Consider the following 26,262-nt stretch of genomic DNA (forward strand, 5'->3'; position numbering starts at 1 on the left):
CCATCCCTTTTTGGACCGAGTCCATGTCCCCATCCTCCTCAGTGCAACGGCCAACCTCTTCTCTGAAACCTTCATATCTGCTGGGCCAGGGAACTCGAAGTCGTAATTGGGTCTTAAAAACCGGACTTGTCATTGAAATGAGGGATTCATCTCAATTAGTATGAGATTTATTTAGGACTATTACCTGGTGATTGATGGTAACTGACAAACTTAATGCAGGACGTTATGAATCATCCTCGCTGCATAATATTCTGCTGCCTCTCACGGGTCTCCAATGTGTCTCCTGACGCTCCCAGCCTTGTTTTTCTTCTAGACGTGCGAGGAAACAACCTGTGACTTGCGTCTGCATTCATAATTTACCATGAAGCTAGAATTGTTTGCAGGAGCTACAGGGACACCTCTCACGATATTGAGATGTTCTGCAAATAGAGCATGCCGACAATGTTTCTGGAAAAAAAGAAAATAATTAGTATTAAATCTGAATTGTATCATTTATTTTACTTTAAACCTAGTTATTTAATGTACTTAAAAGGTTAACAGTTTGCAAATATTTTCTCTGTATATTTGAGTTAATTTTTTGCAGATTTTTTTTTTTTTTAGGAATATGTTTTAACTTTTTATTTTTGGCTTTTTGGGCTTGAAGGCCCCTACACAATAGTATCAGGGAAATAATGCGGTTCCTTAGACATTGAAGTGTCCGACCCTGGACTTAGCTTGGCCCTTTTTAAACTTTTCTCAGACTACTAAAAGTGTATCTGGCAGCTGCAACGTGAAAACCTAAGGACAGGTGGTCAAGCAAGATATAAGGAGAAAAAAATAGTAGAGAAAAGCCTGGTCAACGTTAAATAACCGATGCTCTCAGTTAAAACAACAAAAACAGTCATCAGTCAATTCAAATGAAAAGCCAAAAAAGTGAGAGCTTCATGAGTGAGAGTAGAAGTAAATATTTAACTTAATGGGACGTCGCATAGTGTCTTTTGAGCTATATACAAAAAGGGTAACATGTTCTTGTTCTGTATTGCTGTGTGCTGGGAAAACAATTTCAATATTCAATAAAGTTGTATCTATCTATAAGATATTCCTGTATTTGTCCCAAATCTGGAAAATGGAAGTTGTTCCAGCCGCAAACTCGCCGTAGATTGAGAAATTAAAAACTATTAAACATAAATACATATTAGAATAAACAAACAGTGCAAAAATAATATTCCTAATACAAACGATTATGAAATTGAGAAATAAGATGACACATGTAATTTGGATTTGTTTTAAAGTCTTTGCACTTTTTTTTTTTTGCTTTTATGCAGCTATTTTAATGTGAAAAGAGCTCCTTGGCGGATGTATCGGCTCTTTACATCATGTCAAGGTTAGAGCCACAGTTTCACTAGATTTTGCTCTAGTGTTTAAACTTTTTTTTTAAATGTATGTTTCACTTTCAAGATGTTATCTGATTTTAAAATGAAGATGCTTCTGTTTTCCTGCAGGAGGATGCGACACTCAAACATCCTGACCACCAGAGAGAAGCCGAGCAGGTACAGGAAGCAGAGAGGGTGCAGGAATAAGTCAAAAACGCTATTGAACGTGAGAAATAATGTCCTCGGCGCGATGATCTCTATCACCGTGATTCTTGCTCCATGAGTCTCGTTAGCCTCCTAACGTCCAGTCTAATCCTCGGCCATCGCTCACGTCGACTCGTCGGCTGGCAGCTGCTTCAGTCTCCTGGAACTGCGAGGACGACCTTCATTTTCCATCGAAAATCAATGCGAGTCTGTCATTTCAGGCCCAGTTCGATTCCAAGCTGCAATAACCTGGACCGCTTCACTTTCATTCCTCTAGGTTATGATGAGTTCAGCGCACGATACCTTCTTGTATTCCAATCCAAGAATCCTTCATCTTGAGGAGGTTTTTACAGTTTTAACCTTCTCATTATTGTCATATTTTTGACTAACAAACTATTAAATAGTTATTCTTTATCTTAGAAACACAAACCTTCAAATGACCTTTGTAAAAAAAATATTGTTGGAGCATAGAACCTGGAATTAAAAAAATAAAAATGACAAATGTTTCACTTGGACTTCCTTTGCTTTGATCCCTTTTAAAGTATTGACGAACAGCGACCTCTGCTGGACAGATGTGTGGCTAAAGACGAGGCAATGTTCAGAAACTACTTACAAGAAGACGCTCTTATTCCAATATGATTTTTAGACTATAATATCCGATTTATTAAAAAAAAATCAGGATGTTTTTTCAATTTACATTGTTTGGCCTTTTCGAAACATGTGGTTCATTTTGTGAAAGACAGAGAGCACAAGTTGATTTTCATTTGATAAGACATTTTTAAATCCTGTCTTTTAAACATCTTTCTTAATCTTTCTTAATCGTGGTTTCATTATTGCAGAAAAAAAGGTAAATTAAAAAATGAAACGTCATTAATTGTCCAGGCGTACTTTCTATTGGGATTTTCAGCCAAAGTATTGTTTAAAATCAACTGCATCTGGTGTTTAGGATCAGCATAGGTTTGCTGTTTGACAGAGCAATGTGATACATGCATTCCTAAACGTGTCTTGCCTTCTTTACATTATTTTTAACCATACTGTATTATGTAGTTCACCGCATGAAAACAAAATGACGCTCTCAGAAGGTTTATTTACTTACCTCCTGCCTATAACCTCACTGAATACATAACTATGGAAATAACTAGAATATATTTCTCATTAATGATATAGTATTTCAAACCATTTTATCATCTAATGCATACCTGTTGCGATGACTGTTCGATCTTTGTTATTTAGGTTGGATGTAATAGTCAAACAGAACTGCATATATCAAATGTTTTACTGGAAAACGTTATCTTACCTGTTGACTGTACGTCATCGCCTCGACTGCTTAGATGGTGACGTCATATCTGCGCTATTCTTCTGCTTCTTGAATCTCGTAATAAATGATTATACGGCTTTCATCTGGTAATAAATTATTCTCTAAGGACTTTAATCTCGTAATAATTGTCATACTACTTTAATCTCGTAATTAAAATATATATATATATTATTTGTGTGGCCATGATGCTTCATGGTCATATTTCAGTGGGTTGAAGATTCAGTTGATGTTTGGTGGTCGAGGTCAGTGATCGAGGTCCAACATTCAGCGTCAGTCACATGATCGACATCACAGCTGGATGAACAGATCCGCAGTCGACGCTCTGTTGTGCGGCATTCAGGTACTTGTAGGAGCTTTTCCACTATTGCTAAAGCCAGATGGGAATTCTGGCGCTTTATTCCGGTAATCCTCGGCATACGAATATTCTTTTGTCATTAATCATCTATTCACAACAGGTTTAAATATAAGAAATAAATGAAAATAGATCACAGTTTTTTCTTTCTTTTCCAACATAACTTAATCTAAATCAGCAATATTAATATATGAATATATGGTGTATCGTGATCGTCTTTCCCAGTCTAACATAGCTAATATAAACTTTAAGTTTACGTTTTTAATTGTTTAAAAGTCCGGTCAAAGCCTTTCTGTCAGCAGATATCTTTATTCTCTATAAACATGGACTGGGTTTTCTTTTAGAATTGCATCTCACGTGTATAGTAAAGGCATGACATTTTTTTCCATTTATTATTTTTAACAACGTTGATCAATAACATTGATAATAGTGTAATTCTTTAGCTTGATGAAGAACCACTGCCCACTAAACATTTCCCCAACATGCTCTGTATATAATGTATCACACTTAAAGAAGTTTTCTAGACATTGTGTCCTGCTTTTGTCAAATATTAAGTAACTTGTGGCTTTTTAAAAGTGACCTTAATATATCAAAGACAACAAAGCTGGACTTTCTTCTACCAATAATATATCTAAGTGCTTCACTTTTGAACCTTTAACTCAACATTTTTGGCAAAACTCCCTCTCAAAGTAAGCCACCAAACCACCTGTGACAATGAGACATGTTTTATCTCATCAGATGATTACATGATCAGGTCAATATTTGTCATGAAGAGTAAAAATAAACATGGTCAACCTCTGGTATATATGGTAATATGTTCTTATTTTATTTAGGTTCTTTTTTTTATAAAAATGTGCTGTATGTATTGGCTATTGGAAAAAAACGATTTCAATCAATTAAATGTTTACCTTACCTTACCTTAGTGCAATTTATCATTTGAGGTAAATATATAAAGTACATTCCTACATTGTTTTTCTAAGTTTTAGGTTCGGATTTAAGTGGCTTTGAAAGAGTGTAACTGCTTTTGACCATAGACCTGACGAAAATACTGACATGTAAACTGCACTTAAGGTAAGGTAAGGTAAAACTTTATTGATCCCTCAGGAGGTCTCCTTCGGGAAATTGTTTTTTTTCCAATAGCCACAGAAAATACAGCAATTTTTCCTAAAAAATAAATCAAAATAAAATAAGAACAAGAACATAAAGAGAAAGAAGATGATACAATCTAAGTCTAAAGACAAAGAAAAACAACAAAGACTAACATAGAACAGAACATTCAGATACTTTCACTCCACTGAATCTCGCCTTGTCTCTACAGTCTTATCTGAGTTTAAGATAAACGACAAGATAACATTTGCACTGTATTGACATTGGTTGGTCCCCTAAAAATGATACAACTATGATTCATCAATCTTACTTATATAATATTTAAAAAGCAATGCTTCACCAAGATTGCTCTGACTGTAGTTTCATTCAGATTGCTTGACACAAGACCAGATTGAAATATAAAAAAAGATAATTCGGATTACTTTGAAACTCTGCTTTGATTAAACGTTTGTGTAATGGGGAACAGAACAATTATATCTGATTAATAAACAACTTTTATTCCGTTTACACTGATAAATACACATTGACCCAATTGTCAAATAAGAACTAAATGTGCTAATGGATATTGCCGTGACATGACTACGATGTTAGATGTATAGACATGTTAATAATCAGGTATAAAGGGAGTTTCCTGTAAGACAGATAACAGCATTCTTGAAACTCCCTATTTTCGTCACAGACTATTCCGACCGTCCCTGAAGGCATCGGCGCGTTGAGCTCGTCGACACCAGCAGCAGCCAGCCGTCAACAGCCAGTCCCCGCACCAAGGCCGAACAGACAGCGAGCAAGAGGACTGTTTGGAGCCGACGTTTCCTCATCACCAGGTGGGTTTGATGCCTTTTTGTGTCATCGTCCAAGTCTGGCCGAGAGGTCATCCCTTTGTGAGCCATGTGTGCTAGCGCTGCTGCTAGCTTACGCTCCGAATCGTCTTTAGCCGATCGGACACACAACGGTTATTTACGAATGTTAATTTTTTACCACAAACCTGATAAATAATGGCGAACAAAGCTGAAGAAGACTGTAGAAATATTTTCATCGCCACTGTCCACTTGAATGATGGAGAATTTGGCATCCAGCTAAAGCTAGCGCAGATGCTAGCTACATGTAAATTAAATAAAACAAAGCTAAAGCTAACGTACTAATGCTACTGCTAAGGTATATCGTTCCCGCGGTAATAAGCCTACAAGAAGCTCGTCCTTCGCTTCTGGATCTGGCATCTTCACAAACGTTTGAGTGGATGGGTCACCGTGTTGTGTGTCCTCGGATAATAATTTTTACTCGTTTTGTGTAGTTGTTTTTCAGCTCAACCCTGCAAGGTAAGTGATGGTCGCTTTAGCTTCTGGAAGGTTCCTACCTAGCTGCCTGGAGCGATTACTACCCGGAATGAAAACATTGCAGGCCTGGTTTTTATAAGGTCGACATATCGATTTTTTTATACATGTGCAGCAATGAAAAACATATTGTACCCGAAGGCTAAAGTAGTCAAAAACGGGTGAAAATTAAATATACGACCGTACTTTCTTAAAGGCTTTTAATGTTTTGTTTTAAGTGTCTCTTGAATATATCTTGAACCTCTATTGTACTCATCTATAATTGTCATTACTAAACTCTCTTTTAATTCAAATATTTACATTAGAAAATGTACTTAAGCTCCACCCACTGAAACACTATTTCTGGAGATTAAATCTTGTTTAGCAAAAACACACCTACTCTCCTGTGGTTGGTCAAAACGTCATGGTTTGTCACCGGCAGTCATCAATTCTGGAAGTTTTCCCCTCCAAAGTTGTATAAACAAAGCGGGCGTGATTACAACATCTTGGAGGAGTGAAGCATTTAATAATGGACTTTATTCTTGTATCCTCTTGTTTGCCGATATTTCAGACGCGGGGGAACTTTATTAAGTAATAACATTGTCATAATGAGGGATTTACTGTATCTTGGAGAGTAAGACTTCAACATCTAACCCTTTAAAATAATACAATACCACTGGGCCATGTTTGATTTAGACACGTCGTCCTATTATTGACAATTCTCTCAATGACATTTTATACATTCTTTTTATCAAACAGTCAAACATTTTTTCAACAATTGTGTGTGATGTTCTACTATTTTAGTTTTAATATTGCCACAAGCAAAACCAAAACAAATCCATCTCATGGATAGAAAAGGGGTGACAAGATTAATTTGACACAGTATGGCAGTATGGCTGGCTTTATTGAAAGGAGTCTAATATTATAATTGTAACCTCAATAAATACTTTTTTAGTTTTGTGTACAGGTAACACAAGAATTTGTTTAATTTGCTACTTGTCTATGTTTACACAAAAAATTCAGGCTTCCACATTTTGTAATCCATCTATTTGTCATATTTAAACTTATGTGCAGGTCAACTTAACCCTTTTAGATGCGTTTATGCATTGCTGTGTCATCACAATGTCATTTGTCAGACCACCTTGACCAGTGAAACTCAGAGTGGGAAGCAAAACATCTTCAATTGAATTACTTCCTGTTCTGCGTCTCTCAACTAGTAGCACATCCGTGCATCTTTCACAGAATTGTTCAGTTTTACTCTCTGTACGGAACCCTTCTTGAATTTCTCATGTATCTTTTGTCTCCGTTGTTTGGTTTTCAGTAGCCTTTCTTAAATCACAAAACAATCAAAGGCATACATCCAGAGCAACATAAGAATTTTAGAAAATTGACTTTAAGTTACATATTATTTTCAGTGATTGTCTTTAATTTATAAACGATTTTTCAATGTGAGATGACTTTTCTTAGCCTTTTAAAGTTATTTTGTTTTATGTAATGTACTTGTTCTGTCCTGACCAAGACGCCTGCAGCCATGACTATCATAAATGCACCATTTGTAACTTCATCCTTCTGCCGACTTGCTACTCTCAAGGCTCATAGAAATCAATGTAAACTTCATCATACAAATATTTTATATTATATTTACTATATGAAATTGTATCTCCCACTTATTTCCACTCGATAATGTCAATCTGTTGCACAATTGTGCCGCTCCAAGTTTAGTTGGCATCTTGGCCCGTCAACCGAAAACAAGATGTTGAAATCCCTCTGAGCTAAGCTTGTCTAGAAGTGTCTACTTGCAATAGTTGCATCTAATTTATTTCCAAATGACAACTTTAAGGATAGCATTTTATAGCTGAGAACATTCAACAGCCTATTTTGCTCACAGTTTTGATTTAAGATTCCATCTTCCATTTAAGAGCTGATAAAATATCTAAAACGACCATTGCTTTTCCTTTCAAATATTGAGACCACCTTTTACATTATTATTGAACAGATGGCATCACTTTGCTGGCGACCATTCGACCAACATTGGGTTTCTCTAAATAAGCAATACCACTATTTCCTATTTTTCTCTCTGCATAGACGACAGAAAACTTCAAAAAGGAGCTTCTCTCAAATAATAGGGGATATGTCGTTGTTCTTTGATTCTTTAATGAAGGTGGCCTAATGTCAACTGTTTTTCTCTAGCCTCTGTTGTTTGACGTTTTGATAAAACCTTTTAGTCAAACTACCCAGAAGCATCAACACTATTACTGACCCACTTCTTTTGCAATATGGAAAGTGCAGTGAAGCGAGAGTCCACCCCCCTTTTTTTTTTTTTTGCAAATACTCAGAGATTTAGTCTGCTCCAATAATTGAATTTGACCATGTGTGTCAATATTGCAAACACAGATTTAGGCAGCACACATGCATTTATTGTTTTAGTTATTTTAAGAACAACACCTTGTAAAAGGGAAGGAAAAAACAATCCTGGTAATATCCTCTTTTCCAAGTAAATTTCTAATCGTATTGTGAACATAAACACTGCCAAAGAATGTGTTCCTGCTAGAATGGAAAATGTATATTCTAATAATTAATTAAAACGTGTATACAGAGTTGATCCAAATCTATTTATGAAATATGGAAGTCCAAATTTGTATTTATACTTCAGCAGCAAATCCTTTTGGAACTGGTATTTTTTAGGGTATTGGATAATAATTGGGTACAGACTGATTTTTCTTGTTTCAGTCAAGTATATCTAATGTAATTCTTGTTTAAAAAAAAAAGAAAAAAAGCTGTCAATATGAATTCCTTTGATCCACCACAACTTCATCCCCTTGTGTGACTTTGATACCCCCTGTGCTAGGAGCTAAATTTATTTTTGAATTGGCACGATTGACTTTTCAACTAGCAATTTGAATATAAACTGGTATTGATGCAAACCACACAAGCCATTGCAGTTCTTTGTTTCTTTCACTTCTCCCCAGAGATGACAAAAACTGCAGAACAGTTCAATCAGTAGTCTCTTGTTGATGATGCCAAACTGCCCCTCTCTCTGTAATGCTCACTTGGAAACGCACAATCACAATCAGCAAAGGCCAAATCCCTAAATAGCAAACAAACAAGACACCATAGGCCACAGAGTGAGAGTCACTTGTTTATCATTTAAAATTACTGGTACACAGTTTTGCTTAAGGAAGCCCATCTTAATCCTAGCATTTCAATGCAACACACATTCGAGGAATAAAACTCACACTAATAAATATTTCTCTCTTTCTGTTTAGTAAATAAAGTCACATTAAGTGAGATAATAATACTTGTACATAAGATGAAAAGATTACTTTTGGTAAAATGTTATTGTTTACATTCTCAATTGTCCTTCACAGATATTAATTATTTTATCACCCTCTGCAAAACCAATATCACTTTATTTCTTAAGTAAAGGTCCTTAAAACGACTTCAATCAACCAGATTTACAACATCATAAAAATAGTTTTTCACCTTCAGGCAAATAAGAGCCAATTTTTTGGTTATTATGTAAGTTTGCTGAGCTCAGAGGAATAAGACCCCCATCCCACCACCTCCCCCATTTCTATTTTTGTTGAGTTGATTACATTGGCAAGTATTACTACCAGTTTTAATATTCGTCCATCCAGATTTTCACCTCTGGTGTGGGAGGGAGGATTCATGCCCGTCGCTCATCTGACAATCACTGGCCCTGCAAGCGAACATGTCTTAACAGAGCTTGATACATTTTTTCCCTTCCTTACAGGGCCCAGAGCATAATACAGAACCATGACAGAATACTACCACATTTTGGGAGTCCAGAAAAATTCATCACAAGATGACATCAAAAAAGCGTAAGTATTCCCTTTACTTTAATTTTAAAAAAAAAATCTGTTTTTTTTTGGTACCTGTTTTGAGTTTGAACCTCACTCATTTTTCGCTCCTGGTTTTAATGTTTTTTATAATTAAACATGTGTAAATCTCACTTTTTAAATGTTTGGTTCAATGTGGCCACACCATTGTCACTCGTGGCTCTGATTTTGCCCTGCTCAATATTCCTTTTGTTGAAACAAGGAATAAACAAAATCTAGGTACTTGTAGACCATAATCACAAGATTACAACACACAACATTTAAAATGTATCTTGGCACATATTGAATACGTTGGTATTCTGCTATATATGATGTGTAGAGTGACAGCCGTGACCTCTGAGGAATAGAAAAATGACAAAACTCTAAAGTGTTGCTACAAGCATAATGCGAGTCTATTTTTAACCAAGGACAAAATTCCAGCTCTTAAGGCAAGAGATGGAGAACGTTTATGTATGTATATATAAAGACCCCCCCTCTCGGAAACGTATCTTATATAGCGAGTGTTGTTTTGGCAGCCATGACTACACTAAACACAGACATCTATTATCTCTCCACGGAGAGAAAAAACACAGCCGTCCTTCTTACTAAGACAGAATCAACAAACACCTCCTGAACTTCACCAACAGGGAAGGGAGGCTAAAATGGCAACATCTGCTGGTTCAGCTTTTTGTTTCTCCTCTTCGTCTTGCATCATTTTGTCGGGCAGCAGTGGTCCAGAGCAGCACTAAGGGAAAAACAAGCACTGTTAATGCTGTTTGTACACATGGTGATCAATGAGTTACTGTTGATAAATGGTGGGTCTGGACAGTATTCTGACCCATACATTTTTCATTCATTTTCTATATCGCAGCCATTTTCTAAAAAATCAATGAATTTTGTTTCCTTGTCCAGGCACACAAAAACCCAATAGTGCCAAAAAAACACAGACTTGTAGAATTATTTTCAGATTTATTACAAAGTAAACACTGACTTCTCACATGGTTAGAAATATTCAAACCCTTTGCTTGTGTGCAAGCACCGTTTTAAGCCAATACTGGCATTAGCCTTCTTGAGGTAGTTTTCACACCTGGATTGGGTATCCTCTCCAGTTCTGTCAGGTCGGATTGTGAATGTTAGTGGACAGACATCTTCAGGCCTTTCCTGAGTTGCTCAGTTGAATAGGTAGAGACTTGCACAGAGTTGTTCTGAAACCACTCCTTTGTTACTTTAGCTGACCAGAGGGTTTTATTTCCCAGGGTCTGTTTTTTTTTTTTTTAACTCTATTCAGGCTTTCTTGTGTTTTGCAATGAGGAAAGGCTTCCGCTGCCATAAGAGACTGCACTGGTAGAGAGCTGCAGTGTTCGTTGTCCTTTTAGAACTTGGTCCCATCTCCCTGCTGCATCTCTGGAGCTCAGACTGATCTTTAGGCTCCTGGTCTTTTTCGGTAGTTCAGTTTGGACGGTTGGTGTAGTTCAAGGCAGAGACCTTGTCATCAGTAACTTCTTCCTTTTAAGTAAAACGGACCACTTGACTCTAATAAAGATGTAGGTCCATCTCAAAGATGTCTCAACAAAGGATCTGAATACTTATGGCCATGTGATATTTCATGTTGTCTTTGTAATAAATCTGCACGAATATCAATGTCAGTTTTTCTGACTATTTGGTTTGGGTTTTCCTGAATGACGAAAATAATGGCTCCAAGATGACAAAGATTTAAAAATGTAAGGGCTTTGAATACATTATGTACTTGGAATATAACGGCATGTGTCTTCTTACCCCTCTGAGATTTTAAGAACTGTAACTTTAAATTTATATTAGCTTACCTGTAACGTTACCAGACAAGTCATTTTTTGCACATCAGACCATACTTAAAGATCAAATTCTTTATTGCACTTATGATTATCTGAAGAAATGTAATGGTTTATAATTAATTTATTAAGGCTTCATCTTTGTCTTGACAGCAAAAAAAGTGGAAAAGGTTAATTTTGATTGAAAATTACAAAATCGCCTTCAAACCTCTTTGATAAGATCCTTTAACAATCATGCAAATATAAACCTGCAAATTATATCTATTTTTTTTTATCAGAACAACCAGAACATTTTATGTGGAAAAACATGGACTTCACAGCAATCAGTCTTAACCTGCTAGAATAACGATGACTGAAACAAACTATTATATAAATCTAGTGGTATCTAGAATACTGCTACTTCTAACATATGCTCTTTATCACTTTTGTATCAGTTACAGAAAACTAGCATTGAAGTGGCATCCAGACAAGAATCCAGAAAACAAGGAGGAAGCTGAGAGGAGATTTAAAGAACTGTCAGAGGCGTATGAGGTTCTCTCAGACGGTAAGCTTGGGTTGGCCACAGGCTTGTTTTAATTGAGCTTGAACTAATCTCTTCCATGGATTCTTCTTTTTAATGCAGAAAACAAAAGGACTATGTATGACCGATATGGTAAAGAGGGACTGTCTGCTGGAGGTGGAGGTAAGAAATGTTTTTGTTGCCAACTTCAAACGTAGGCTATTGTAAGGTTGAGCTTGTTTACATTTATTAATAGCCAATTGGAAAAAAAATAAAAATCTTGCATACCTAAATAATAACATTAGTTTTTGCATCTGTAAATCATATTAAATCCCATTTTGAAGCTTTAATTAAGTGCCTAAGTTCTATGTTGTTTGGTTCACAGGAGGTCATCACGATCACTTTGGTGGCAACAACTTTACATTCCGAAATCCTGAGGATGTCTTTAGGGAGTTCTTTGGTGGCCGGGATCCATTTGCACATTTCTTTGGTAAGTTTATTTTCTGATGCTCAAAGCAACTGATTAGTACTGTTATGAGAGACAGTCGGTCAGGGATAGCAGTAGAAACGGCACAGGCACCGCATCATTTAATGAGAAGAGACAAAGTCATTTATTTTTTGACATTTCTGAACTGATGTCATAGTGAGTTGCTCAAAAAAGTTCATATCTGTGACTGAGAACCTGCCTTGACCAAACCTGATACTTTATCACTACAGCCTCGCCCCTAACCCCTGAAATGAAGCTATAGTATGTGAGTGAAAAAATGTTACTGTCATACTCTGTCAGTATTAGTTCACTGGTGATACCTTTGCAATTGAAGTTGCATCTCTGGTCTGGGATCTTTGCCACTTTTCTTTTTTTTTGCTTGTAAAGAGGGGCCTGAAACGTTCTACGTTTCACAGCAACCTTTATGTGCGAACTGCAAAAATAAATGGATAATACAAACTTAAGTCTTAAGTTGCTTCCAGAATTTTTTTTTCAAAATAAGAAACTTAATTTCATTTTGAAAGATGAGTGAGATGGAAAAGAATATTCCAGTTCTAAACTTTTTTTTACTTTGTTTTGTTTTATTAAAGACATGTGTGTAGTAAGGTAAATTAACTGTTATTATTCATTAAAATGTGGATAAAATAATAGAATTAGGATCTCTTGTCACTTTAATATCCCATTTTAAGATTGAAACAAAATTTACACTATTGTTGTCCAAGTCCTGTAGGTCCTAAGTTTTCAGAGAAATCAAGAAAAGGAATGTTATAAATAATGAAATGAATAATTTTGCATCAGTTGTGAAGGATGCTAAAGCTGAAGTGTAGGGCAGACTTGGTCGCCTGGGATCCCACTGATTGGGAGGCCTGTGTATTTTGCCCTGCGCCGCTCTAAATATGGAGTTCAAACCACAGCAGTGGATTAAATTGAGCGTCTACATCACTCTGCTGGAATGTTTTCAAAAATAGCTTCCATATTAAACAAAAGCAGATGTAATAACAGTAGGTGTGCGTGTATGTGTTGTGTCACATGCTCCTGAGTCCAAATACATTTTTATATAATGTTGATGTATCAAACTTAAGATAAGAGTGATTGAGTCGGTCCTGATAAAATATACTTGTGCAATAGTAATGATGTACTGAAGTGATAGTGACTCAAGTGTTAAAATGACTCTATACTAGTCCTAATACTTTATCTGTTAATCATTTGCTATTTAAGTGTACAAAATGCAAAGACTAATACATACTAGTTCAGAAACCGCCACAATGCTGGTCTCTAAATGCCACTTTAAAATGGCAGCTGGTCTGGTGGATCTGTCACTCTCGAACCCCACAATCCGTAGGTGGGGGTTGATGACGGGGGAGGCTTACAGCTCCGGCGAGAGCGGCGCTCACTCTCAGATAAACATGTGGAGAAGTAAACAAGAACGAAGGTTAGGCGTCAGCTGATGTTATATTGTAGACGATCCTGTGGTGGCTTCATACTTGTTGTGTAGAGTGGTGTCATTTACATTGAGGAGTTAAAACGTGCACAACGCAGAGTGTGAATGTTTTACAAATAAACGCCAACCCAGCCATTTAAATAGAAGTCATGAGAGACACTTTGCATAGGAACACGGGTGGCATGAAATTCCTGTTTGTTCTTGTTTTTTGTTGATTTTAAAGAGACAGCCTTTTTATTTGACTTTCTCTTTATGGATTTCCTCTACAGAAGGGAATGTTGAATTACGTTTGCACACAGATGGACCAGTTTTTAAATGATATAGTGTTTAATTTATTTATTAGTGTTTATATAATTATTTGCACTTGAAGCTCAGATGTGTGAAATAATCTTCATACAAGAGCTGAAGTTAACATAACATGGATCAGCCTCTTCTATCAACAGTGACTAAGTGATAATCCTAAAATAATGCAGATGTATATTATCAATCTACAAATAATCACATAATTTCTGTCTACTCGATTGCTTCCTAGGAGCCTTGATGAACAATAGCTCAACCATTCTTTCATGGATTGAAGGTCATGTGTTTTCTTAGCAAATGGTGCCAGTGATCCATCTTTATCCTGCTGGGTCGCCCACATTGTCTGAACATTATTAGCAGAGTCCACAGGGGAGCTGAGCTGCAGTGGGTTTCACTTGTGTATTCAAATGCAGTTTCTCACTTTTTGCCAAGACCGTTTACATAACGTTAACTTATTCTTTATACCGTCCTCAGCTGATGACCCATTCAACAACTTCTTTGGAGGAAGTCACAGTCGCCACACAGGGATGAGCAGAAGTAGGATGGACAATGGTTTCGGTGCTTTCCCCGGGTTCGGCTTCTCAGGGTTTAATTCAGGTGAGTGCACGCCAGATGTAAATATTAGAGCGTCATTTGGTGCACTATCATTGTCACTCACTTGTGGTGGCGCTCTAGAGAGATGGTTTGTGAGGCTGACTAAACCTTCACATGGATATCAAACACTCAGAAGGTTGCAGTGCGTCAGAAACATTGGTCAACAAACACTAGTTCCACTTGGCTCCAGTAAGACTGGAAAATCCTGCAGGATAAGCTCAAGAATGTAGTCCATTTCCTTTACATGCATACATACAATAACGGTAGCATTTTTTTTTATTTTGCATATGTATTTATAGGAGCTAGGTGGAATGGTTCACCTTGACCCAAAAAGACGACACAAGGGATACTACAAACGTATTTGTTTTTGGCCACATTACTCATTGTATTACTCATTTGTAATGGATTACAGGTTTCTTTTGTGAGTAAACTTGTCCAACAAGTGTTTTGCCTCGTCAAGTGTTACTAGCTTATGTTACTCGGTAGAAATTTGGTCACTTTTAAAGAATAAAACGCCTATCAGACCTTCTGAGCCCTGTATCATGGATGAGTAATATTATTGGTTAGTTGCTCCAGTGTTCAAATTTAAAATGAGTATAATGATTTGTTAATGTTTTTCTATGGTTTTTATTGTTTGTAGTGATGTTTTTCTACCTGTGTTAGTCCTAAATTTGTTTTCCCACTTTCTGTTCATTTTAGGTTTTAGTTCATTTGGAGACATGGGTGGAGGAGGCTTCAGCTCCTTCTCCTCCTTTGGAGGAGGTGGCGGCGGTGGCGGCGGTGGAGGTGGGGGGATGGGCAACTTCAGATCTGTATCCACCTCTACAACGTTCGTCAACGGCAGAAAAATAACCACGAAACGGTACTGTTCAACACGAGTTTGCAATTGATGAGCGAGATCCTGACTGAACCTGGTCCCTTATGTTCCTCCAGGATTGTTGAGAACGGACAGGAGCGCGTGGAGGTGGAGGAGGACGGTCAGCTTAAGTCCTTAACAGTTAATGGTAAGGAGCAAATGCTTCGACTGGACAACAAGTGATTTTTTTCTCATCGCCGTTTTAAACCAAACTTGAGTTTTCCTCAGTTAAAAAAAGAAAAAAAAGTTCTCATTTTGTTGGCTAAAAGGAAGTTTACTTTGGCTACAAGACAGTTTACTTTCTGTCCTGAAAGTACATTTTTCCTGCTTGTTTAGAAGAAAGAATGATTATTTGTATATTTGTATTTATTCCATTCTTCAGGCCAGGGGTTTCTTTTTCTTGACCTAACAAGCACAAACATACCTGTGAGAATATCAAACTAGTTTTGCCCTCGGAGTAAATATTGCCTGTTACCAAATCATAATGCATTCATGTGGAGAACAAGATGAGCTTTGAATTGGATTATAATAAATCCGACAGTGCAGCTGGGCAGGAAGCTTTTTCAATAGAACACTGTGCTTTTTTTTTCTTTTTTTTTTAATGAAAAATAACATTCTTTTATTTATTCTCTTAAAAGACTGAACAAAACAACAAGCAACAAAAACAGTCTTGCTCTCTTTTTTGATTACGGAGTAGCCAGTATTCCATGACTGTGTGAATGCATTGTGCTTTGGGGGTCTGTCTTGTTGCAAGAATAGAAAATTGTAAATTTGATTTGGCATGTCCTCTTTCATGGTGCGATTTAACAAAAACGAAGCTTAATCACCTCACCCTAATGTCTGGAAATGTCACCCGCTAACCAGTTTGCTGTTACTATGTTCACGTGTGTGCTTAATTTGATCGACGGATAATGAATAAAGTCCATGAATGTGCATATAGTCTTACGTGCGTTTGTGTATTTGAAAGCACCAGGTTGATTCTGCATGATAACAGCAGGCTGCTTTTTTTTTACTTCAACTGTAATTTCTGCCATTAAACCATCCACAATAAATAAATTGCTTAACATAATTTCCATTCACTGTTACAATAATTCAAATAAAAACTCTATTCTGTTTGTTGTGGCAACTCGTCTACACTCACTGCGTGTCTTTCTTGAATGAGGTGTTTGTGCCTGATCACGTTCCAACCACGGGCTTGTTTACTCACTCGGCTTTATATTTGCTCACCATTTTCTTAACCAACTAATCCGTTTGAGTGACAGTGACTCACAACAGGTTTGGACACACCCGTGGATTGACCTGCTGATGCCGCTTTTACTAAACCCACCCTCACTGAGCTGGAGGTGAGAAGGTAGTGGTGCATGTGAAGGTCAAGAGTTCATACTCTGGTTTAGTATCACTTTCGAAATTCCATGTTGTGTTTACAACACTGGCAATAAGGCAATAGAAGTTTATGATTCTGAACAACAATCAGGACACGATGTGCAGCAACTGGCGACTTGAGAAAGAAATGATAAAGCATAAAAATTAAGAAGAAATTCAGAGGTCACCTCACATAAAATCTGCTGTTGTGCATCCTGCTCTGTGACAGTTGCAGCAAAGTACCACACAGTGATTGAAGTGATGGTAATAGTCTTAAATCTGTTCATGGGGACTTTAAAACTTCCCTGATAACCTTTATTTTCTTATTTAAACTGAGACTAACGATACAGATCATTACACATTTGTCTGTGTCAAAGTGTTTACGGTCATTTTACTTTTGCAGTAATAAGTGAAGCAACTAATTACTATGTCAAAAACTAATGTGTATCGTTACTGTGCTATGAACAGACGGTTGTATCCCTCTGTGTTATATATCATTTGGTCGAGAACCAGACTCATTCTTACGGTTTCAGCTTTAAACCCTAAGATATTTGTTACCTGTCAGGAAACAGAATTGTTATTGACTGTAAAAGTTTAGTTTTTAGTTTTATCATTTATATGTATATACACTACTGTTATCAAAGCCTGTAATGTTTATATTTCCAACACTATTCCATTGGAACCTGTAACACAACATCCTTGTTTAAAGTTATTTTTATTTTATTTTTAATTTAATTTACTATTTTTTACATTTTTTACATGTTTTACTCAAGTTAGACAACCTTACACTAGCCTACTTGACACATTGACAGCTCTTTCTCACGAAAAAGTAAACACGTAATTTTGACATGTAATTTCAAGTCTCTCTAACCAAGTTAAATATTTCAAGTAACTGGCCCGACACTTATGATTATGATCTCATCCTGTTACATTCACTTCCACATGCCTTCAGTCATACAACTCTGACCTTTAAAAGAGTACTTTCCAGTCACCCTCTTGCAACACCACACTCATTTACTATCACTTTAAGCATGTTCATAAGCAGCATCAGATACTACTTTGAAACTGTCCGTGAAGATTCTCATTCGTCCAAGTGGTTTGAAAGCAAGTTAACTGACGTTTGAGTTGTAGGAAGACGTTTCACTCCTCATCCGAGAAGTTCCAATGGTTTGAGAGAAGTTTCTTCTGTGAAAAGGAGTGAAACATCTTCCTACAACTCACAGTCCAGTTGACTCGCTTCAAACCACTTGGATAACTTTGAAACTGTCTTTCATTGGCCACAATACTTGCCTGGCATGATGGGAAAGAGCCCTTTCCTTCTGAGATGTTGTGATTTCAAATATCAGTTCCTGCATCACACAATAGAACACTCACAAGACAAACGGACTCGTGCTCTGTGATTGGACTAACTTCCAAGGAGACGCACAGAGGAGTGTGTGTCTGTTTTGTGGAATGTGCTCGCGGCCAGATTATGTACACAAGACCAGCTGCATATTTTGCAGCCGAGCAGGCAGGAGGGAGCTGAGGAGAGAAAGAAGTCCGAGGTGAAGTGTGTAGTGGTGTGTCAATATTTGTGTGACTCAGGTATGTGACATGTAATGTCCATGTGTAGAACTCCCCTTGTTGCTCCAAGTTGTCCCTATATCTGTGGTTTCTGTGCATTCCAGGACAGTGTCCCTCTTCTTGGATCTTAATCTCAATTATCTAACGCATGTTAGACTTTATTGATGTTGCCCTCATGAGGTCAAAGATCATGTTCAAACGAACACTTTTATTTTGTATTTATTTCCCATATCCTATTCTCTGAATCATGGGTGGACAATTACATTTCCTCAGGGGTCACGTGACCTGTGACTGTTATAAGAGGCTGTCAAGCCAAAAGAAAGGGACAAACCCGTAAATACACTGAATAAAAAGAACATTCTTGAATAGTATTTAGTATAATCTGATAGTACATTATTTCAGTTTCTAAATTATTATTTTTTAAAGCTAAAGGGAAAAATAGGATATTTGATATATTTAAAAATGAAATACAAAAGAGTGTAAATGTTCATTAAGTACGTTGTATAATATTATACTTAATGTAAATAAGATTTTTTAATTTAAAAGCATTACCCATAAAAATGGCAAGTAAAATTGGAAAGATTCGGTTGAATATTATAACATATATATTTTTTCTTCAAGTTTCTACATTGTCACTTTCATAGTTGTTTTTTTTAATCTGTGTGTATTTATTGCCCCTTAAAGATATTTAGGTGAATATATAAATATTTGAAGATAAAGTGATAAGGTTTCGGTTTTTATATAAACAAAATTAAAATGACTACATTTATATATATATATATATATATATAAAAAAAAGAAGTTTTGGCTTTATTGTATTACTTGATTTTATACTTTGCACTCCTTTATTTCTTTATGGCCCTTTACAATAGCGACTATAAAAAGCGGCTCCTGAGGAAATGTAACTTTCCAAAACTGAGCTATAGCCTTTACTATGAAACGATTGGTCTGTGGGGTGTGGTGGCTCCCTCTGCTGGCTAAAGATTAGCATTACGGGTTGTGACTTCGTTCTTTACGTTCAGTAGTTTTATAGCCCAAACGTTATCACTTATGTCGTGTGTTCGTTTTACTGCAAACGTGGACGTTTATGTTTAAGACAACAAACACAAATCAATAATGAGTTTTTTATCCACTCCTTTTTTAAAGAACGTTATTTGACGCGTTGATTCTATTCGTCCGCTAGAGGGCAGTATTTGCACAGTTAAACACCAGCCTCGGTAAGTATTCTCGGCTGCAGACTCTGACCCTGAGGATAACTGACGAAAGAGGAAGCAACAGGTTATTCCGGAACAAAATCCGCATTTAAACTTGATTGCATTAATTGTATGGTCACCTTCAACATCTATAAGTGTTCAAGATGACCATTACCTTTAATGTATCCAGATTAAACTGCATTATAGATCATGCTAACAGTTATCGTTGAGGCTTGTATTTTCACTTAGAAATAATGTAGTGTGCAGCAGTGATGTGAGGATGAAGAGTTCTACCCATAGTTCCTCCTGTGCATAATCTATACAGAGGACAGGAGAGTGCTCGTGCACGTGCGAGGGATCAATGGTAAGTTGGATATCAAGCAGACTGTGTAATGACGTCTTCGCTCCAAAATGCCAAAAATATAATGAGACTTGTGAAGGCATGAATCAGTATATGGTCTTTTGGATCAGGGTTTCCAACCTATGTGAACTGAAGCTCGATGCCAAGCAGCATTGTGAATGTTGTTTGATCACATGGTGTTATTGCAGCCCCTACAAGCCTGAGTTAAAAAAAACGACTTTAAATGAAGTGATGTATTCAATTCTCATCAATGTCCAGCCGACCAAAAGCTTAAAGTTAGTGCTTTAGAAAAGTTCTCCAAAGCAAAGATGCTGTCTGGCACCAAAAGGTGTGGAATTCACTTGATATCCTCATGATATGTGGCTCGAGGGCCATATTTGGTCTGTAACATGGTCAAGCATTTCCACCAGGTAAACAACCATTATGTATTATATAGAAATGTTACATAACATTTATTGTACTTACTTAATTGGAAATATGACTTGTATACATTTTCAGACAATTTCCAACAAACACATGTTCATTGAGTTCCCGATTGAGTCTGGCTGTGAATAAGACCGTAAGTCACGTACACACCCAGCCAAACAACAGACTTCAACCCATATTAACATTTACCGTTTATACCTTATGGGGGCTGGAGCCTGTCCCAGTTTCTTTGGGTGTGAGGCGGGGACACCCTGGACAGGACACCAATCTGTCGCAGGGCACACAAAGACAGACAACCATTCACACACACACTCATAACTACAGACAATTTCCCCAAGTTCCCAATCATACATATATATATATATATATATATACGTCAGCAGACTGGTAAAATAAAAGACGACACAGGTCTAAAAAACAGATTTCACTATTTGAACAAACTGTGTGGGCGTGATTATTTTTCCAACATTTCCCTTATCCAATTATATTCCCATTTATCAGTTTTTTCTTAATTTGCATAATTAGAGGCGTGGTTAACTGGACTGATAACAACGTATTAGCTTTCCTAGCCTACATAGGTGCTGTTTCATTGGCCATTAATAATGTAGCCCGTCTAAACTTGTCTAAAATGGACGACTGCATAATCAAGATGGCCACGACTGACGACTGTGGTTCACAAACAGACTACAATACTTTGTCTATATTTTGTACATCTTTGGGGAGAATTAAAAACTGATTTGAAAAACTGAAATCTTTCTGGTGAGTTTATGACTTAACTTGTTATTGGTATCAATCCCTACCCATAATGCACCACAGCAGCTGATTTCAGTCAATGTAATGAGAGCCAAATGTGTAAATCAGATTTGTTTGTCTGATCAAATTTGTTAGTCTCAGTCTTAATTTAATTGTTTAGAGTTTGACACCCCGATTAAGAGGTCCTTAAAAGTCGTGCAATCCGTGGAAAATACAGTTTGTGTATTTGGGATTTGGACAGCCAGCGTCCACCGCCTCAGCCCGGCGAGCATCTGGCCTCCTTTCTTCCCCTCTTCACTGCTTTAATTTCACAACACAATGGCGATGAGATCTGCCTGTAATCTCACAGCATAATAAGTCTGCCCCCCCCCCACTCGCCTGCCTGCCACTAATTCAATATAAATGTAAATTACCTCCAGAAAAAAGTAGCCAAATCTCATTTTATTTACATGACTAATCACAATAAAGTCAGGCAGATAAAATATAAATGGCGTGTACGTGTCGCTTGTTCTCTTAACTTTCTGGACAGTATTTTCTGAGTAGTGAGGTTCCTTGTTGCTTTGTAGACCACAAACCCACCTCAAGAGAAGAGTGAATAGAGATCTGTTGCAGGTGGAAAAAAGGGATTAATTTTCTCTCGTCTGCAGAGCATCGAGCCGACGAACCTCGGGAGGACGAGCCGCGTCGCCACAGACCCAACGCACTTCCTGGCCTGGGCCTGCACCAGCGCTATCTGAGGAATCCCTCGGAGGAAGAGGAGGATCACGGCCTGCAGAGTCTGGCTCTAACAAGAGGTCTGTCTGCCTCTGATTAATTACAGAGCGAGAGGTCTCCTCGCCCAGAATGGAGTCTTAATAAGCGCGGCTAATTGTCGTCTTTTGTGTCTGACGGCCGCACAAAAGACGAGGAGCAAGAGTGGCGCGGCTGATTGGCAGATGTAAACACGGAGGACAGAGGTGTTCATTAGGCAGCTGTGTTCTCCTCTGCCGTGACCACCCAGAGGTCAGAGGTCGCCTCAGGTTTTTCGCTTCACAGGTTCACAAAGTCACAGAGAAAGAGCCGAGCAATTATCGGCCAACAGACAATGTTTTTTAATAAGCGGCGTCATTAGTTAAGTAGTTCATTGTGTGTGTGTTTGTGTGTGTGTGTGTGTCTGCTCGCAGGCAAACCTTCTTTTGAACCCAAATGTTTTTATTTTGTTGTTCAGTGCAACTTTTTCAAGGTTAAAAAGACTGCTGACTGAAGAAACATCGCTGGACAGACGTGACAATGTGTCTACAGAGTCACTTCTCGTACAGATTTAACACTAGATCTCTGCAGCTCGTGTTGTAAAGTTGTGCGTAACTTGCCTGTGAGACCTGAGCCACCACTGACTGCCTGACCATCTTGGGCAGCGGGTTGGAGATGGCGGTTGCATTAGTTTCCATCAAGTTGGAAGTACGCCTTTTGAACCGACTAGGATAACAGGGGACAATTTAATTTCCTCAGAGACTGTGACTGTCCAGTCAAAATAAGGAAGACGTAAAGGTAAATAGCCTGAATTCTAAGTACAAATATATATATATATATATATATATATATATATATATATATATATATATATATATTGTTATCCTTTTAAAAAAAAAGTATATCAAATTTTAAATTAATTCCAATTTATTTATTTATGTGGGGTTGCTTACACACTTAGCGCTGCCTTATCCCTTGTGTTATCTCTGGGTCAAAGGTGAACGACCTCCCTGGCTTCCAGAAATACATATGCAGTGGTGGAGGTCGTTCACCTTGACCCTGAGACAACACAAAGGAATACCACAAACATTTGTTTTCTAGCTACTGGGTCAACTTGACCCTGAGATAACGCACGAGTTAAGGTTCCTATTGGGAAAATTGTGAATCCAAAATGACTAATAAATTACAAAAATGCAGTTTTATGGTCTGTAGCCTCTGTTACTAAATGTAGCAGCACTGGAGACATCAAACACACAAACTTGGCTCTATTTGACATCATCTAATCGAGCTCTTGACAGGCTCTAAAGTTAGAGTCAGAGATGGTTGCATTGACACACATGTTTGGCTGGATCTTCATAGACACAGAGCAGACCATTTTTGAAAGCTGGTGAATAAATCTGTAATACAACCTAACAGCTGTTACTTCAGAAAAACAACAGCATTAGTTCTTATACTGCAACTGTTGTGTAGCTCATTGAAATTATAAACATCAAATCATTATGATGTTCAGTGCATGTTGGAAAAGCAATCCAGTAGACTTAATTAAAAATTGAAATAAACAATTTACCCTCCTGTAAAGGTCAAAACAGATTAAAATAAATAATACTTTAAATTCTGGATTTTGTATGTGTTTTATAACCAAACAAACAAAAATAAATAGAGAAATAAAATAGAAAATGCAATTTTCTGGATAGAAGGTTTAGTTGTTGAATAGCATTGGGAATATTTCCAGACGTTTAATCTTCCTGACAATCGCCCTGTTGTTGGAGAAAGTATTATTAAAATTGTTTATTTTAACTTTGTAATTAGTGGGAATTCATATCAACTTCCTAAACTCCTTTTCTTTGCTCTCTGCCTCATGTCACAGACTCCCGGAGAAAGAAACCGTGGCTGAAGGAGACAGAGTCCAGAAGGAAACGAGTGCCACGGATCGTTCCCAGATTCAGCGGATTTGGCTCCTTCTTCTGAGGACACTTGAAGATCCAAGCTCTTAAACTCCGATGTTCCCGTCCGAAACGCAAATCCCAAGTTTCAAGATTTATTTAGAGACTATTGTCAGAAATGCAGATGTAAGTCGAGCTTTCTGGTCATATTCTATAGAACACACGTGCGCACAAACTCACGTGTATCTTCTGAGAAGGTTTGTCAAACTCAAGTCCTGGATGCGAAATTTTAGCTGTAGGATCATTTCATGAGGTCCACCTGAAGCTGTTCAAAATCCAACTTTATTGGAACTTGAATTGCATCTGTGTACGTTTATATAGTGGAAAGTGTTATAGCTTCGTTGATCTTTAAAACAGATCAACAGTTTACTTTCTAAAAAGTGAAACGCTAAAGAAGTATATGACGAATGATGGAAGATGTATGATAGTCCTTCTGTTATTGTGTAATGATTTGAAGGCCGTGGTGATGGATTTTGACTCCAAACTCAGGTTAATACGGTATATTTTCAAAGGAACGTCAAGTGTCTGTTAAATAAACTGAACTAAATTTAATATTTTGGTCCCTTGAGTTTGACACCTCTGATCTACAGAAAAAATCAAATTAAAAAAGATGAATTTCACTTCATTCAGAGAAAAGAAATTAACACAAAAGGTGTTTGAGAGGAATTTGTATTTTTAAAGTATCAAGCTTCATTTTATAATATTTCCTGAACCGTGTACATCACATGCAGCACTCTGGTCCACTCATCCAGAAATACGGAAAAGCTCCTGGAGATTAGAATGTGTGAAGAATCAAAGGTTCATCAACACTTTTACTTTTTTAACAACATTGTAATCTTTAAAAGTAATTAAAACTGGATTTCATTGTAAATATCTCCAGATACCTTAAATCCAAAACTGTCTCTCTTGTATTAAAAGTATTTCGACATTCATTTGGTAAGATAGAAAGCTCGAGGCAAATATTTAATCAGCATTTTTACCTTTTTTTTTTTTATAGTTGAGCTGAGTCATGCTTATGAGATAAGTGGCAAAGGAGAGCTTCTTTTAGTGGCTGTTGGGTTTGCAGCAGAGCACCGAACTATGATGAAGGACATGAGTTATTGATGAGGTAGAGATGGAGAATGTGTAACAGGTTGAGTTGCATGTGTTTATATTGCATAGAAATGCTTTTCTTTGTAAATGCAAACGACGCCTCCTTTTCAATACATGAGGCGTACAGAACCACCTCCAACAAACTCAAAATCCCAGTAGACACTCGTATCATTCTTCACTGTGTGTGATTGGTCATACAGAGAAGCTAAGGGACATTTTTAAAGACGGTTTCTTTAGAAACGGCTTGTTTGTTCTTGACCACCCCATGCACTTTGTAAAAGAATTCAATTTCTATGTAATCCATTAAATGCTGGAACATGTTCTCCCTGTCCAGAGTTTCTTTTTTAAATGTTTGCATCTATGTTGTTGTACATGGCAAGAGAAGACCTAACCAGTGTGTTATACATTCAAGAGCGTAAATGACTTCTGATTCCCCCAGTGTTGGCCGCAATAATAAAATAACTCTTCTGTCAAACTGCATTGACAGGACAAGTGTTGAAATTAGACAAAACCGTTGCGCTTTCGACATAAATTAGCCTCTGAACTGTAGACCTGGAGTACCTAGAGAGTGCTCGATGCTGATCAAAAAGTCGAAGGAGCTCAAAAACAGGCAGAACACGTCTGTTCATGAAGAACAATGACTCTTCTTGCTAGATGTTATTGGGGGCTCACCAAGATCTTTTTGATCAATGATGATGGATGTTACAGGTCTACTAATTTGTTGGAGGTCCACCATCAGTCTTGTTGGTACTGACCTGTATGTGGCTCCATCTCTCCAGGGAAACTGGATCCATCATGAATCCATCATCTCCAGGCAAAACAAGCTCTCAGTGCTGCATTCAGTAACCATGCATTTAATGGAAGCACGTCGAGTAATTACTGGCATGAGAATGAATCAAAAACTGTAGTTAGTGCTGAATATGAGGCTTATAACAGATTCTACACTCTCTGATGATCAACACCATTATTAGCCACAATGTCCACCAGGCAAATATTTCTAATGATGTGAGATCCTTCATAAAGATTCAATAAATAATAATAAAGAACATTTATGTAGAACATTTCTTTAGAAGCAACTCATCCGTCCTTGACCAACCTCAGTGCTGAAACATGAATTCATGGCTTTTCTCTTTCATGAGGAAGATTTCTAAATGGGAATAAAATCAAGCAAACACAGAGCATGACAGTCACATGACAAGTTCATGCTGAGAAAACGTGATGTGATAGACAGATAAATATATATATTTTTTCTTGGAATTTACTTAAAGTATTCTTTTAACTTTGTGAAACACTAGATGAGGTTAACCTTTTTAACTGGGCCGGGGCCTTCATTGCAATTATTACCAGGCCTCACAGAAAGAAAAAAAAACATT

The 26,262-nt window shown here is 37.2% G+C and overlaps 1 protein-coding gene and 1 long non-coding RNA gene across 2 annotated transcripts; one reads left to right on the forward strand and one right to left on the reverse strand.

Moving 5' to 3' along the window:
* Positions 1-47: 47 nt before the first annotated feature.
* LOC148082716 (uncharacterized) lies at positions 48-2,803 on the reverse strand. Its single transcript, XR_015710937.1, has 3 exons — positions 2,756-2,803; positions 185-447; positions 48-112 (listed from the first exon to the last, which is right to left on the reverse strand). It is a non-coding gene; the product is annotated as an uncharacterized LOC148082716 (long non-coding RNA).
* Positions 2,804-3,086: 283 nt separating this feature from the next.
* dnajb6b (DnaJ heat shock protein family (Hsp40) member B6b) lies at positions 3,087-24,347 on the forward strand. Its single transcript, XM_087789993.1, has 11 exons — positions 3,087-3,214; positions 5,013-5,157; positions 9,398-9,485; positions 11,725-11,834; positions 11,913-11,972; positions 12,175-12,279; positions 14,492-14,614; positions 15,311-15,473; positions 15,545-15,615; positions 21,773-21,919; positions 23,722-24,347. Exons 3-11 carry the CDS (start codon positions 9,421-9,423, stop codon positions 23,820-23,822), a joined length of 945 nt encoding a protein of 314 aa, XP_087646119.1. The 5' UTR covers positions 3,087-3,214; positions 5,013-5,157; positions 9,398-9,420; the 3' UTR covers positions 23,823-24,347.
* Positions 24,348-26,262: the final 1,915 nt, after the last annotated feature.

The sequence above is a fragment of the Callionymus lyra genome, chromosome 4 (assembly GCF_982586985.1).
Source record: "Callionymus lyra chromosome 4, fCalLyr1.hap1.1, whole genome shotgun sequence".
Lineage (NCBI taxonomy): Eukaryota > Metazoa > Chordata > Actinopteri > Syngnathiformes > Callionymidae > Callionymus > Callionymus lyra.